Raw genomic sequence first — 16,437 nt, forward strand, 5'->3', positions numbered from 1 at the left:
GCAAGGAAATTTGAACTCACTGGGGTAATTGTCGTTTTGCAAATTTATGCAGAATGTGTTGTTTGGGGCTCCATAAGGTCAAGAACAACTATACATGGAGAAAACACAGTGCATCCTACTGTAATAAACACTGTCAATTATCAAATGTAAATCTTAGATTGAGATCCTAAGTACAGCAAATAGGGTTGTAACTGCCTAGTTAAGAGATTCCAGTTTTGTGTATGCACAATGGAATACATGAGCTGTCACCAAACGAGTCACTTAAAGAGTGTGTAGGGAGATAGTTTTTCATGTAGCAGACTTTGCCAGTTATCCTGAAAAAAAATTATTAACAACTTATATAAAACATAAATTGCTGAAGAAACTCAACAGGTCTGACAGCATCTGTAGAGAGAAAGGGCAGTTAACTTTTTGGGTCAAAGGATCCTTTTTCAGAACTGACAGTAGCTAGGAAAAGATTGGTATATATGCTGAAGACAGGGTTAAGGGGATGGAAGGGGAGTGTAAGGAGCACACAATAGGTGAAAGAGAGAAAGAAAAGCTGATTATAGGGATCATTGATAGGTGAAATGGGTTAGCTGCGATGAAAGCAACATGAAAATTGTTAATTTATGTCTGTTGCCTTGTACCAATTTAAATAGCATGTTGCTTAGGAAAGCAATTCTTTCCTTGAGAGTTTTGGCTTTAAGTTTAATGGAGGACATTGATGATTTTTCCTAATTCTGCTTTGTGGGCAGCACGGTGCACAGTGGTTAGCACTGTTGCCTCATAGCGCCAGAGACCCGGGTTCAATTCCCGCCTCAGGCGACTGACTGTGTGGAGTTCGCACATTCTCCCTTTGTCTGCGTGGGTTTCCTCCAGGTGCTCCGGTTTCCTCCCACAATCTAAAAAATGTGCAGGTTAGGCCATGCTAAATTGCCCGTAGTGTTAGGTGAAGGGGTACATGTAGGGGAATCGGTTTGGGTGGGTTACGCTTCGGCGGGTTGGTGTGGACTTGTTGGGCCGAAGGGCCTGTTTCCACACTGTAAGTCATCTAATCTAATCGAATAGGAGTCCAAATTCACCATATGTCAACACAAGGACGGTACTACATGACAGCATTACCTGATAAATGAGAATGAAATAATAGCCCCTGAAAATTAAAAATTGGTCCTTCAGAAAAGTAAACCCCCCCAAAAGACAACACTCTTTTGACTCCTGTGTTTTTTGTACCCCCCCTAGAGCTGAGTGACCCATAGCGGCGTGGACTTAGCTCCGGCTGCACTCCCTAGATAACCCATATCTCTTATCAGTATTCAGGACTCAATACTGGTTAGATCCAAGAAGATAATGGTGGAGAGATAATTGCCAGAATATTTCTCCATCCAAAAAGGCACTCAAAGGAGGAGTTACTCTGGACTCCCTTGTCCATTATCTACAAGGATTAAGTTAGGACAGTAATGAAATACACTTGCCTGGATAAGTGCAGTTTCAGCAGCTCTCAAATTGCCTACGCTATTCAGAACAAAGAAAACCCACTTGGTTGGCCTTGCTGGGACACAGTAATGACACAACTCACTGGAAATCAACCCCCACTATTCCCAGAATTGTCAAGTGTCAAAATTTGGGTTACATCACCAAATTGCCCAATTTTGCCTGATTAATTGAGGTTTTAAAAAAATACATACCAGGTTTTTATCATCAAGAAGAAAATCACCATATTTTGACCAATTTTGTTTTATCTAAAAGGCAAAAAGAAACATGAATTGCTAACTATTAATTCTTACATTCTGTCCCTTTTTGAAATTTGCATATACATGCGAACAGACACAGACAAAACACAAATATTATGGGTGGAGAAGGAACAGGAAATTCAAAGAGCTTTGTTCTGGCACGAGTTCAATTTCAGGTGATGAGCTGTATTCCTTCAGTCTTTTTTATTCCTTCCAACTCTGATGAGTTCAGAACATTGTGGACACACTGATTCAGCTACCAGAGGATTTGTAGTTACTTATCAAAACAGGAGGAACAGACAGAGATTTAGGTGCTTTCTCTTTGCAGGTTAGCTGTTTCCCCTCTATTGTCCACATACAATAACTGCACCCACTTGTCTAGGAACCAACCCAACTGATTGTTAAGCTGCTGAGCACTCCTGAACCCACACACAAACTATTTTTTCAAAAATCAGTAAAAGAAATGAGCAAAACAACGATGAACACACATGCCCATCCTGACCCCCAGCCCCCAATGGAGCCAATCTGTCCAGCATTCTCCTCCTACATTTGTTGCCAAATGTTACAAATTTGGCAATTTTATAAATGTAACTCACAATGAATTCCAAGGAACTAATTTTAAACACTATAACCTTACCGTAAAGAGTAGTCTTGAAAAGCAGCTTTTCTCATTTTTTTTATTCCAGTCCAAAAACATAGAAATGGCCTTTGGTAATCTAATCTAATCTGTTGTGTGTGTACCATCTCCATAACATCTTGCAACAACTAATCAAGATTCCTTCAACAGCACCTGTTTAACCTATGGTCTCGATCATCTTGAAGGGCAAGGACAATAAATACAAGGGAATGCCGTCATGTAAGTCCACCTTACACAAAAACAACATCTTATTCTGCCTTGGAACAATACTGATCCTCCCTCACTGGGTCAAAATCCTGTAACATTCTCCTTACCCAGAACTGAGAGTGTGTACATACGCCACACTGATTGCAGCAGTTTAAGAAGCTAGTTTACCATCAGCTTGCCAAGGATAATTAGCTTTGGACAATAAACGCTGGCCTTTCCTGTGAATCTGATATCCCGTGAAAAACAAGAAAAGTTCACAGAACATTCCCAGGCAGAAAAGCAATATAACTGCAGCATGAACATAGTTGGTTATACAATGAGTAAAGGATTTTGAACTGGCATGAAAATAGAAACAGTTTCTGAAGCAGATACACATGAGCACCACCTCCTACAAGTTCATCTTTAGCAATGTTGATGTGGGAAATCCATTTTGCAATCAGAGAATACAGTGATGCAAGATGAGCCTTATTATTTCCTGTCACCTTGAATAGAAATCAACTGACAAGAAAAAAAGTATTTAAAAAAAATGAAATGTTTGCTGCTACTTAGACATGACAAAGAATCTCATATTCAATAAATTTAATATAATATTGTCACTGCCCTTCTGAAGGGCATAATAGAGAATAAGATGCCACGATTTGGTAAGTGCAATAGGAAAATAATCATGCAAATGTATAATTTATGTTGTATTTTCTATTCTGGCTCCTTTGATACCATAAGCCAAAACTAATTTCATTAATTTGAAATCCCTCAACTACAAGTTGAGGTTGAGAGTACTGAGGGAATATTAATATAGATGAAATGACAGGAAAATGGGATTAAAATTATTAACTTTATTTTTGTGAAAGATATAGTGAATTCCATATCACAGCAGAGGATAGCATACTTAGTATACAACAAATCATGTGATTTGTGAGGGAATTCAGATAGCAACAACTTTACTAGTAGTGAGCCATACAATATTAATTTGTTGGCAAGTATGTTGTAGTAGAGCCAAAGAGATGCCCAGAATAATTATGAGTGATCCAAGGTTTTCCAGCTAATGCTCCAAAAGCATAGTGTATGAACGGTGAGCACAATTAAATGGCTAAAATGAAATGAGAAAACTATGCTAGATGATTGTAATTTAAATACAAAAACTTAAATGCTAATAATTTGAGATTTAACTTGAGGCAATGGCCTTCTCCAACATGATTGAATCACAGGGAGATGGTTTGATTCTATGGCAATGACTATTGTTGAATCCCTCACTGGCAACATACTCAGGGTTAACAGTGATTAGAAATTGAACGTGACTAATCATAGCCAGGAGGCCTGGGTTCAACTCCAACCTGCTCCAGACCATGTGTCAGAAGACATCTAAAAAGGTCGATTAGAAAATATTTATAAATACTGTGGCTACAAAAGCTGGTCAGAGGCTCAGAATTCTGCAGAATAACTCATTTCCTGCCTCTTCCATGCCTGTCTACTATCGAAAAGGCACAAGACAGGACTGTGATTGAATATCCTTCACCTGCCTGAATGTGTGCAGCTCCAACAACACGAAAGGAGTTCAACACAATCCTGGATAAAGCAGTTCTTTTGATTAGCACCCCATCTAACAACTTCAATGTCCATTCCCTTCACAACAATCAGACCAATAGCAACTGTATATGATCTACTAGATGCATGGCAACAACTCCATTAAAAGGCATATTCTAAACTCAAGGCTTTTAATACAGTGTTATGGACCAGGCCAGACCTCAAAATATTTTAAGGTAGCCTAGACCCTAACATTTTCTTAAGTTAACAACAAATGTGAAGTGGATATTCCAGGTGCGATGCAGCTGGTAAAACCACTCAGCTTTAAGCAAAATCCTGAGTCGGAAGTGGAACACTATTTCTTTACTAGGTCTCAGGTCACAGGAATAAGCTTGTAGGTTGTACAGAAATCCAGGTTGCAGCATTTGTTTTATCCTTTGATAAGACCTACACCACTTTCTACTCGCCCGGCTTCAAAACTGAGATCAAATTGCAGAAAAGAAGCAAACTAGCAACCTCTCTTAGAAGCTATCGATGAACAAAATAAAATCCAAAGTGACAGTTTGTACAAAGCTACACAAAATTGCCTTTGGCAAGCATCCGGAAGGAGTAACTCTAATTGTTTATAAAATATGCAAAAGAACAAAGTTGGACTGGGATATTTCAAACTGATCAAGCAGGCATAATTTTTATGGAATCTAAGAGAAGAATAATAAGGAGTAAAGACGTTGCAAAAGGCTTGACAGAATAGTGTCAATGAGGCCACCTACTCCAAAAATGTTATGACCATTTTTACACAGATTTTAGGGAGTAATAATTACAGAGGAGTCTTTACCCATCAGTGTATTCTACATTTCATAAAGAAAGTATTTTCTTCTATGGAGGTATACTGAAAAAGAAAACTTTAAGGAGTTCTGGGCAATTATGGATGAGCAATAAAGGCTGGCCTAGTTGGTGATGTTTTTATCGCTGAATGAAGAAAAGGAGTTCAAGCAATTTAAATTCAGGACGTAAAGTTTAAAGGTGAGTCATTCTAAGACCAGAAAATGGTAGGGGTGATAATTGGACAGAACGTGAAGGATGATGGCATGAGAGCTGACATTTAGGGTGGATAGTCAGTTGAAACACTGCTGGAACAGTCATTGATTCAAATGCGCATCGCCCCACCCCACACACACAAAACTCATTCAGTCTCTTTCCACTCACACTTGCATTCTTTTGACTCTTTGCTTCAGTTCCACAATTGCTGATTTTCTGGCCCTGGCCAGCTCTCTTCACCACAGATGTGACTTTCCTTTTCACCCATCAGGATGGTCTTAAGACTCTCCACTTCTCCCTCAAAAGACTGATAATCCTGGTACACTATCACCCTCCTTTGCTTGCTGAGCTCATTCGCACTATGAACAACTTCTCCTTTAACTCATCTCACTTTCTCAATGCCAAAGATATGGCAATGGGTACCCACATTGGTCCCAGTTATTTCTGTTTCTTTGTGGTGTATGTGGACATTTCTTATTCCAGTCCTGCTCAGTTGCCCACTCAATTGTTTCTCTGATGTCATTTATGCTCTCATTCAAAATAGTTTAAGAAAACCTCAAGTTTTCCTTCCAATTTCCAACCTTCTCTCATCTTTACCTGGTCCATCTATGACTTTCCCATTCCCTTTTCTGACTTTACTGTTTCCATTCCTGGGGATAGGCTGCCGCGAATGTCCACTACAAATGCACCAACTCGCAGAGTTACCTTGACTACACTTTCTCCCAGCCTGCTTCATGCAAGGACTCCATTCCTTTTTACCAAATCTGTCCGTTGCACCTATGAGATCACCTTTCACCAGGATGCCTCCAACATGTCATCCTTTTTTCCTCCACCAAGAATTTCACCATATCTCCACCCAAAACACTGATAGCAAACCTTTCAATTGTGGTTATCCCATTTCCCGCATTTCTGTCCATGCCGCTTCCCCCTTCTTCCCAGAATAACAGGGGTCCCTTGTCCTCTCTTTTGAGCTCATCAGTTTCACAATGCAAAACATCATGCTCCATCAGGATATCACCAAACACCTCTGTCCCTCCCTTGTCAGTATTCCACAAAGCCTTGGTGTATTCCTTCATCAGTCTCAACACTTCCTTACCATGCTCCACTATTTCATCAGTATCTGCCCATGCTGTCCCAGAAAGTGCAACATTTGCATTCCGTGCTGTCCAAGACCCCAAAACATATCTTCCATGTGAAGCAGCACTTTATTTGCACTTTTTGCAATTGAATCTACTTTACTCATGATTCACAATGGGAAACCAAACACAACTCTTTTGCTCTAACCAAAAGAATGACTCTGACCTTCCAACTACTTGCCATTTCAATAAACCATCTTGCTCCTATGCTAACATTTCCATCCTGAGCCTGTTAGTGTTAAATGAAGATCAACTCAAGCTGGAGGAACACCACCTTACTTTCCATTTAGGCACTTGATACCTTCCATGAATCATCATAGAGTTGAATAACTTCAGAGGATGATCTCTGACTTCCATTTTGATTACAACCACTATCTTTGTCCATTGACCATATCCTGTTCATGTCTTGTTAGATTTTCTCTCAGCAGAGCAAACCCATTTTCTTCTCCTAACATCTGTCATTTACATTCAATCTATAATCTCTACCATTCCTTTACCACCCGTTGGCTTTTGCTCGGAGTACCTTCATCATGCTCCACCTTCTCTGCATTCTCCTCTGTTAACAGCACAAAAACCATGATTTTCCAGCTCCTTCCACTTCTGAAGAAGTCACATTGGACTTGAAACACCAACTTTTTTCTCTCCCCACAGATGCTGCCAGACCTGCTGAGCTTCTCCAGCGTTTTATATTCATAGTCATAATCTGGATGTGACAATGGACAAAGGCTTAGCAGCAAATGGGCAGGAATTATGAAGTTGGTCTTTGAAAAAGGTGGGTATGTCATTTGAGGTTCAGCAAAGATTCAAAAAGAACACAAAAATAACAGCTTGATTTCACCTGCATTAATGGAAGAAGTGGTTGACTGTGTCAGAGGAAAATGTTTTATTGGTGTCAGAATACGATAGTTTTTATCTTTCCAACGTTTAGCTATTTTACTGTCAAAATATGAATTAAATGTTAACCAACTGGATGTTTACAAATAATTTTGCAACTGCCCTTCCCCCAGCCAAAATCCTTCACTTTAAAGTGGGACCTGAATGAAGTCTTCAAGATTTTAAGACATCATTCAAAGTTAAATCGGTATATGTTATTTTGCCATTGGCTGAGACAACAATCTGTAACAGCCACAAAAAGTAGACAATAACAAATAATTAAAGGGAACTTTAACCAAAAAAAAATTTGTCTACAAGTAAATTTATGCATTGTCTTGAAGGTCCAAAGAGATTAATCTACTTTATTTGTAAAACAAAGACCTGAAGGAGGATTTTGGAGCGGGCGGCGGGGGGGGTTCATTGAACATTTAATTTCAGGAGAAACATAAAACAAGTGATACAGGATTTATTGCCTGCTTTACACTCTATTTTTCTCTCCAATTACTTTAATAGTCAACATGCAAAAAAGGAAAAGGGGGGAAGTGCATAAAAGTCAGTAGTCAGTGAAAGAGAGAGTTCAATATAAGAGTTAATGGTTGTAGAAGTTATGGAGCTAGTGAGCAGTAAGTTCAAGTAGGATTTCAGGAGAAGTCCAGAAATTTAAATTTGTGATGCCCATAGATCAGGAGCTCATATATGCTTTCAGGGACACAAACAGGCAAACAAGCCTTAGTGCAGGATAGAATCTCATTAAAAAGGAAGCAGATACAGTGTCACTCTTCAGCCAAAGTTCTGAAGGATAAGCAACATAGTTGCTTGTGAATAAGTTGAGCATTTGGAGAAAACCAAAATTTTCCATTTCTGTGCTGTAACACCCTTCAAAGCTAATTGCCTTTTAAACATTGCAAGTTAATACACAAGCTTTAGTCTTGCTTTCAAATGTTGCTTTGAGCTAATGGGCAGCACGGTGGCACAGTGGTTAGCACTGCTGCCTCACAGCGCCAGGGACCTGGGTTCAATTCCCGCCTCAGGCGACTGACTGTGTGGAGTTTGCACATTCTCCCCGTGTCTGCGTGGGTTTCCTCCGGGTGCTCCGGTTTCCTCCCACAGTCCAAAGATGTGCGGGTCAGGTGAATCGGCCATGCTAAATTGCCCGTAGTGTTAGGTAAGGGGTATATGTAGGGGTATGGGTGGGTTGCGCTTCGGCGGGTCGGTGTGGACTTGTTGGGCCGAAGGGCCTGTTTCCACACTGTAAGTAATCTAATCTAATTTCAGTTATTTTAAAATAATCTTCTTGCCATCAACACCTGGAGGTGGTGGTTAGACTAAGCCATGTGATTTTATATCAGACAAAATGGCCAGAGTTTTAGTTGTGATCTTGCCAGTCCATGATTTCACAGGCTTTGATGAACAGGAAAATAACAGGCAAGTGAGCAGATAACACAAGGCTTTTGGAAAATTATGATAGTGCACTTTTAGGGCTAGCAAAGTGGAAAGGTGTTTTTCTTGACCTTAAGAATTCTCCAATTTTCCAATATAAAGTAGGAACCAAAATCTAAAATTCCATTTATGTAAAGTAACCAATTCTGTTTTTTGTGTAAAGACACAAGTCAGGTGACTCCTGCTGCTGGTTACCCAAGAGACGCTATTAATAGGAAATGTCTCCTTATAAATTCGTAGCAAAATGACTTAACTAGCCTGAAAATCTTAACAGAACCCATGCCAACAAGCTGCAAAAGCTTCCAGCAAGATTCTGACGAACACAAAATATTTTTACATAAACTGTAGAGAGCACTTGAAAAGAAATATAATGTCCATTTTCCAATAATGTCATTACAAATCACTTTCGTCTCAATGCCAATGTAAAGAAATGATTAAAGTTACTAAAACTAAATTGTACTAACTAAATCGAACTGTAAAATCACTTTCAAGATCATATCCCCTTGTTTGTAGATTGGATTGAACACGTTCAAATTTACCATATTTGGTCTGAAACAAGGCTCTCAAACATTTGTTTAAGTTCTCAGCATTGAGCCAAATACTGTCATGTGGTGACGTTAACAAATCATAACCTTTCAGTTGGTTACATTTTCACTGAATGTATTTGAACAACGCATGCCTTTAGAATTGCAATTTCCAAATTTACCTTCCACCTTCACAAAACACAATCTCAATCTTCTTCTATTCAAACATGCTTCATATCAAAGCTGTTAGCATTTTCATTTAAAAGCCTAATCAAATTCCTTTATAAAATCTTATCCCTCCCTTACACTACGAGATATATGCACCAGTAAGAATGAAATATTTCAATTCCATTCTGTTGCTCTCTCTCATTAAGTTTTTTTTCAAATTGTTAACTGAACTGCATGCAAGACACTCAACGAGTGAGACACAAGCTATGACTGCGTAACTTTTGCACCTATTTCTCTTTTACTTCTGACTAAATTTGTACAAATAAGATGAGTACACCAAGGACAGATGATCTGTAACTATTCCTCCTCATCCTTTTCAATTTATCTGGAATCTTCAATACAGGTAACTTGTCATCCTCCACAAAGACAATTTCACCATCTTTGAAACTGATAAAACTGTACTTGACTGGTTCCATTCCAATCAACTGACACGTGGCCCAAGGTTATCTATGGTTTCTTCTCCCGCTACTGCTCACCATTACAAGTCCCATAAGGATCTATCTTATCCCTTTCATGGATAGTTGCTCCTTGTGACTGAGTTTTTTTTTAAATTGATAGATCTCTCATTAAGTGCCATGTCAGATTTTACTGCATTAAATACACATTGTCCAGATAAGTTGCTGGAAAAGTTCAGGAGGACTGGCAGCATCTATGAAGAGAAATCAAAGTTAACACTTCGGGTTTGGTGACCCTTCCTCAAGAGTTGTTTATTATGTTTGCCATAGAAAAGCTCTACATTTAGTTGCAACAACCAACTGCTTGAAGTCTTAAACCAGAGAAGTCTGGAGTGTAGCATCTATAGAGGTTCAAATATGTTTGTAGCTTTTCCTTATTCTGCAATTTCTAATCAACTTCAAACTCCCCAATATCCATAAAACAAATTTTCTAGACCTTGAACTTTACCCTGGGAGATACTTGACAAAGAACAAAATTACTCACACAGTAATTTTCATTGTCTTTCCAACTAAGCAACTTCAGTACATCTTGGAATAATGAAAGATGGTGATACATATAGCCCTGAAAACATTTGAGACTATCAGAACAAAATGAAATGAATTGTCTTTCATTCTGCCAGAAATGGTGTCTCTTACGTAAAATATAAATATTCAAGTTGTTTACAGTGGGCTTTTTAGGATGAAGCAGTTGCATTTCAGTAATGTCATTGGGTAAGTGAACTAAGGCATAGGCTTAATATTTGGGGACATGGAAATATCTGGAATTAGAAGCTAGTCTAATCACAATTGTGTAACAATTGGGGACAATTCCAAAAACCAATCTGTTCCATTCGCGTCTTTTCGGAATAGAAATCTACTGCCCTTACCTGATCTGGTCTACATGAGACTCCAGTCCAACAGCAATGTGGCTGACTCTTAAATGCTCTCTGAAAGGTCCTAAAAAGCCACTCAGTTCAAGAGCAATTAGAGATGGGCAACAAATTGCTAGTGACATCACTTGTTAGTGATGCCTCGATCACATGAAATAATAAGAAAAGCCTGATCCCTTTGTCAAAATGAGAGACATAGCAAATGATAGCTATATTTACAATTGTTTATGGTTCATCAAGAACCCCTGCAGATTTCTGAAAGTTTTGGCAGCTATTTGAAAAATAGCTTTTCCTAAACAAACTTACTTTCCTTTGACAACAGAAATTCCAAACATATGCCATGAAATAGGGCTGACACCTACAATAAAAACTGCTTTACAGTGACGTATCTGGTAGAAAGCTAAATCAGTACAGAAAACAGAAAGTTGTTATAAATGGAACAAAATAATTGAAGTTTTTATATTGACTTAATCAGGCATTAAATGAAAGAACTAAGTACAGTAATCCAGTCAGGCACATCTAGAATTGGTACTCGTCAATAAACTTAATAGACTCTGATCCTCATTCTAGCTTCTAAGCACAACATTTTTTAATCAGAAAATATGAACACAATTATTGAGATCTGATTTTAATTCAGAGTATCGATATGGCACAGCTGGACTGAAATATCAAAATCAGATGCATTTGTACCAATGTTATCAACGCTTTTGAATATCTTAATTGTTGGAATGTTAAAACAATCAGCAACTAAATAACGAATCATGGACAGTTGTGCTACTCGAGCTGGGCATTTTTACTTCTTTTTTTAAAACTCACACAATGCATGCAAAAAATTGAGGACATGATGAGGCCTCCCAAGTCAGTAATTTTGAATATAGCAACTGATCAGAATTTATCAAGTCTTTTTTTTTGCCCCACATAAATGCCCTGCTTGCCATACTTCTGGTTTATATGGGGTTACCTAATCAAACTGGGCTGGTATGAATAATTTAGATATACATTCTAGAAAAAAAAATGAGAGGTGAAATATTTAATAATTGATCGGTACTCCATTCAAAAGCTTTCAAGGAAACCATGAAGCGTGGTTTTAAAATACAATAATATTTTCAATGAACATTAATGGTTCCAGAAAACAATGGTATTTTGGGTGTTTATAGTGGAAGTATTTATAGTTTGGGTTGATCAAAACTGATAGCAATTTTTCATTTTTTCTATAAACTCGACTGTTCTTAAAGCAAACCTAAGTCAATTTTCTGATGCAGGTGCTGTATTTCTGTCCCTTATATCAAGACCACATTACATTGTAGGAGTAAGTGGCTCTAAGTTCAAATCAATCCACTCATACCCGCTGTCATATATGGCTTACACATGTTACAAAAACCTCAAAAGCAGGAATGTCTATCACGATCATGAACAGTATTTTATCGGGCGTACACTAGTTTTATGATCGGTTAGTAAATCTGTATCAAGTGCAAACATAGCTTTATAAAATTAAAAATGCTGCAGAGAGAACAATATTACTTTAAATAGATTAGCTCAGCTTTAACTGTAACAGTTTTAGATTTAAAAAATCTGTTTCCTGAATATATTTTTTAATTCCAGTAACTAGCTTATTTGGCTGGCTGACATAAACAACAATTATAAACAACAGGAACTGTTCATACCTCCTCCCATTCTGACTGAAAGGATGGCGATTTTTCTAGCCGTTTCTTCACAGAACTGCAGTTTGAAAGGGACTCACTACGACTTCCCAGCATATCTTCCTCAGATGGAGGACATATAATGAGCTCTGAATCCGATTTTGACAAAGTTCTTGCAAATTTCAGGTCGGCTTTACCCTTTCCACTAGGTCGTACCCTTTCTGAAGTACATGTCCGTCTTTCTATTCCCTTGCTGAATGGAATATCACGTTGAATAGACTTAGAATTTGCAGGATCCGTCTGGCTGATGTGGATGTCACGTATGGTATTATGGATTACCTGCTCCCCTTTTTGTTCAGCAATATCTGCTGCAGAGTTCTTAATGTCAGTGTTCACTGCCCGCCCTGTTGCACAGTGTTGCCTCTCTGGCAAGACTCTGCTTTGCATCGCTTCAGCTTCCACTCCCCCTTTGCTCAAAGCAGCTAGTAGAGTGACTGGATCGTTCTGAATCTCAGAGATTGGAGGTGACCCATGTAGAAGTCCCGAAAACTGCTCAGGAATGTTGATATCCTGAGATTCAACCTCACTATTCATGTGATCTTGAGGAGGAAAAAAAAGGAACAGTTTAATAAATATGCAGCCCACACAGTTGCAACAGACAGCTGATTGTAAAGATTTCTGTGAACACAAAATTACACAACATTTATTAAATTCCAATCCCAAACTGATTTATTCAGTCTGGCCAAAGACAATGCTGTCAATGTCTAGTCTTTATTAACATTACCAGCAGACACTCACTTTATATGGCTAGAATTCTATAGATAAAATTGTAAGCTATACAATCAAAGGCATTGAAGAGGGTGTACAAAACAGACAGTCTGTTTTAAAAAATGCAATCAGTATAAGATTGCTTAATTTATAGACAAAACACTCCTTGTTAAATGTTTCTAATGAACATCCACACTTCATGTTAAACAGAAGTAAATTTGAAATTCTTTTTGTTTCATGCCAGTGTACATTGCTTGCATAATTCACCCCTCCATATTATATATACGAATAAAACTGCAGCAGGCTTTTTCAAATATATTGGGTATATTTGCAATAAATTTCACAATATAAATTAATCCTGACATAGCTGACATTTTAGCAAACACAGTGCAGGAAAAGGGAATTCATTTTTTTTAAGCTAGTCTTTTATTGACCTTTTTTTAAACAGATGCAGGGAGACTATTCTGCCACCAAACTGGATTGCTACATTCTTCTCAAAGCCACAGGGTGCAGACTTGTACATTGCTACAAGTATACTGCAGGTTCACATGAACCTGAATAGACTTGTTAAATATGGGAACCAGCCTTTCAGAATCCAAAGGTAAATAAGGTCAGTGTGACAACTACCTTTCATTTAGTTGCAAGTCACGAGAATTGCCAATTTAATTGGAAATAACACTACATTAAAAACACAGGTAACTAGAAGATAAATAAAATTTAGAATGATCACACCACAGTCAGAAATCAACCTGTTCAGAGATGTTATTATACACTCTGGAGCAAATGGGACTTGGAACCCAGGTCTCTGTGCCCGGGGGTAGGGAAACTACCACTGTACCACAAGACCATCCCTAAAAATGTCTAACATGGGGCCCGAATCTACAATCTTAAAAGTAAGAGTCGCATGCTCTCCAGACTGAGCTAGGCTGGCACAAAGCCTATTGCACCTCAAAATATTTCTGACCCTGCTGACTATACTCAAGTCACTGTGCACTTCTTTTGGTCACTGCATCTTCCCTATTCTAACATTTACTCTGTCAACCTACTTTCCAGGCTACCCAAAAAAAATGCACCTTTATCCTGAAGTATTTACATAATATATGAAAAAGTGATACTAATGTAAGACTATTGTGATAAACCACCTTACATAACAATTTAACGGAGAACATAACATAACGCTAAATTCAAGTGAAAAGTTGGTTTTCTCAGCAAATATTAAATATTTCTCAGTGGCTCATCTACTGAGCCTATGGAAATTTGCAAAAAGTGGGGAACGGGTGCATCATTTTAAAGAAATAAGTACACATTGCAGAGCTTCAGTAATAGAAAGGTTGAACTGGTGGAATATGCTAAGGCAATTCACAAAGAGGGGTTAAAACATACCACCTGCAAATCCTGTGCAGTTTTCAGGCAAGTGACTAATGTTGTTGTTAAAGAGTCATAATATAAAGATTAAAACATTAACATCACGATCAGCTAACAAAATTGTGAAAGAGGGGCAGAATTATTCAAAGCATATGAGAGAGATGGTATTGTCAATTAATAACCCTTCTAAAATAATCACACTTTTATATGTTTGGCTTGTAGTCTGATTATTTTAAATGCATCTTGAAGTAGTTTGGAAATGGCAGTCAGAGCATAGGATTACCAAGAGGCACAATCTTCCATTGAACTCGTTTATTATTTTGGTTGTATGTAAGATTAACAATAGGTTGTATTTTTTCTTGACTTTTTTTAAAAAGATCATTTCACCCTTTCAATCGCAATCCAGTTTAATTCCTTCTGGTATCTTTTTGACATGGAACCCAATGACCTAATTTAGACTCAGAATTATTCAATCTGTGATGTATATGTAATCTGCAATATCTGATTGAAATAAGTTCCATGTTTACGCATGCAGATCCTAGATGATTATCTCCAGAGCAACATGTATTTTTCTTGTGGCAAGTAAAAGCACTCAAACAGCCAGCATGCTGTTATGTCTGTGTAATTCAGTAATGAATCTTCACTGTCAACTACACTACACTGCTTCTGAATAAGGCTTGCTATGGAAACTAGTCAAAATTAGGAGTTTGCTTTGGGCCAAGATCAGTTCAGAACATGTACAGTTCCATCAACTTAAGTTCAGATTTTACCAGCCATGTCACTCAATCTGTTATACCAATGTAAGGTGCAAGAGGAAGACAATAATGGAGGTAAACAAGAGGAAAAGAATGACAGTCTCAAGCTACCAGGGAACTGCATAATAAATGGAGTTACTACATTGCAGTTTTACTTCAAGTCAGACAATGCAATGTTTCCCCTCTGTCAGTTGTGTAACATGAGAATCAGCAGTCACAACAGATTTGCTCATGGTTATGACTGCAGAGCACAAATTTCCTCCAGTTCAAAATCACTATTTATTAGAATTGTCAAAGAATTGTGGTCAACATCGAAGATCAAATAATTTTCTAAACAGAAGTATTATTTAATATAAATTAGTCATCAAATTACACAGTGAGTGCCTAGTTAGAAATTTTAAGAGAAACACAAATGCACTGGACGTCCATGTGTATAGACGTTCAGTGAAGACAAAATTAGCAGCATCCTGTTAATGATGAACACCATTTGTTAAACAGCTAGTTTCACCTGCTCATCCAACCACTGAAATACTTTACCATTCCAGGAAATTAGAACATAGAACATTACAGCGCAGGGCAGGCCCTTTGGCCCTCGATGTTGCCTATCCAAGAAACTGGAGTAAGTTGTGCACATTTTAGAATCAAAAGCGACAACTTTGAGGCCACATACCAATATCCTAAATGGTTAACCTGAGAGGATTTGCACACTGGTGAGAAAAGGAGGTAGGGATATCATCACAAGTATATGTTCAAATTTACATACCAATTATTATGTATCTCCTATAATTAATAAACAGCATTTATACAAACACAACAAACCCCAACACAAAGCTGCAAATGTTTCATGACATATCACTACATTGCTGTTTCCAAACTTCATGGAGCTATGATGCCAAATCTGTTACACAGCTGCTTCATCATATCAAACTTTTACAGTCATTTCCCATTGAACTTTTTGAACTTGAAACTACAACAAAATAAAACAACAATATAGCAGTGGCTAATAGGATTACCATTTTATAGCAAAATTCAAGTACACTCTGATAGAAACAAAGACTCTTTAGTGTGCACTAGCAGACTTCCCACCAGTTGATATCATTTGAACCCTAAAAGTGTCAGAAGAGCAGCTTAGAGCTGATTTGTTAGAATATATGCTTCCAAGGAGTCAGAATTCACGAGATTCTCAGAAAGGTGCCCTTGTTAAGTTTCCACAGGAGGCAGTATAACAGGGTTTCCTTTGTCTGTCAAAGTATCTGATGATTTTTCCTG

General features: G+C 38.0%; 1 protein-coding gene across 4 annotated transcripts in view; it reads right to left on the reverse strand.

The window, feature by feature from the left end:
* The window catches only part of LOC132828427 (ankyrin repeat and SAM domain-containing protein 1A-like), a 349,239-nt gene that overhangs the window by 133,712 nt on the left and 199,090 nt on the right, over positions 1-16,437 (reverse strand). For 3 of the 4 annotated variants that reach the window (XM_060845537.1, XM_060845538.1, XM_060845536.1), the window contains exons 13-14: positions 12,305-12,879; positions 1,668-1,721 (exon numbers count right to left, since the gene is read on the reverse strand). In XM_060845537.1, the coding sequence (XP_060701520.1) occupies positions 1,668-1,721; positions 12,305-12,879 (629 nt within the window). The remainder of the gene's footprint in view (positions 1-1,667; positions 1,722-12,304; positions 12,880-16,437) is intronic. The other variant, XM_060845539.1, reaches the window with a different exon arrangement.

The sequence above is a fragment of the Hemiscyllium ocellatum genome, chromosome 26 (genome assembly GCF_020745735.1).
Source record: "Hemiscyllium ocellatum isolate sHemOce1 chromosome 26, sHemOce1.pat.X.cur, whole genome shotgun sequence".
In the NCBI taxonomy this organism is placed as follows: domain Eukaryota; kingdom Metazoa; phylum Chordata; class Chondrichthyes; order Orectolobiformes; family Hemiscylliidae; genus Hemiscyllium; species Hemiscyllium ocellatum.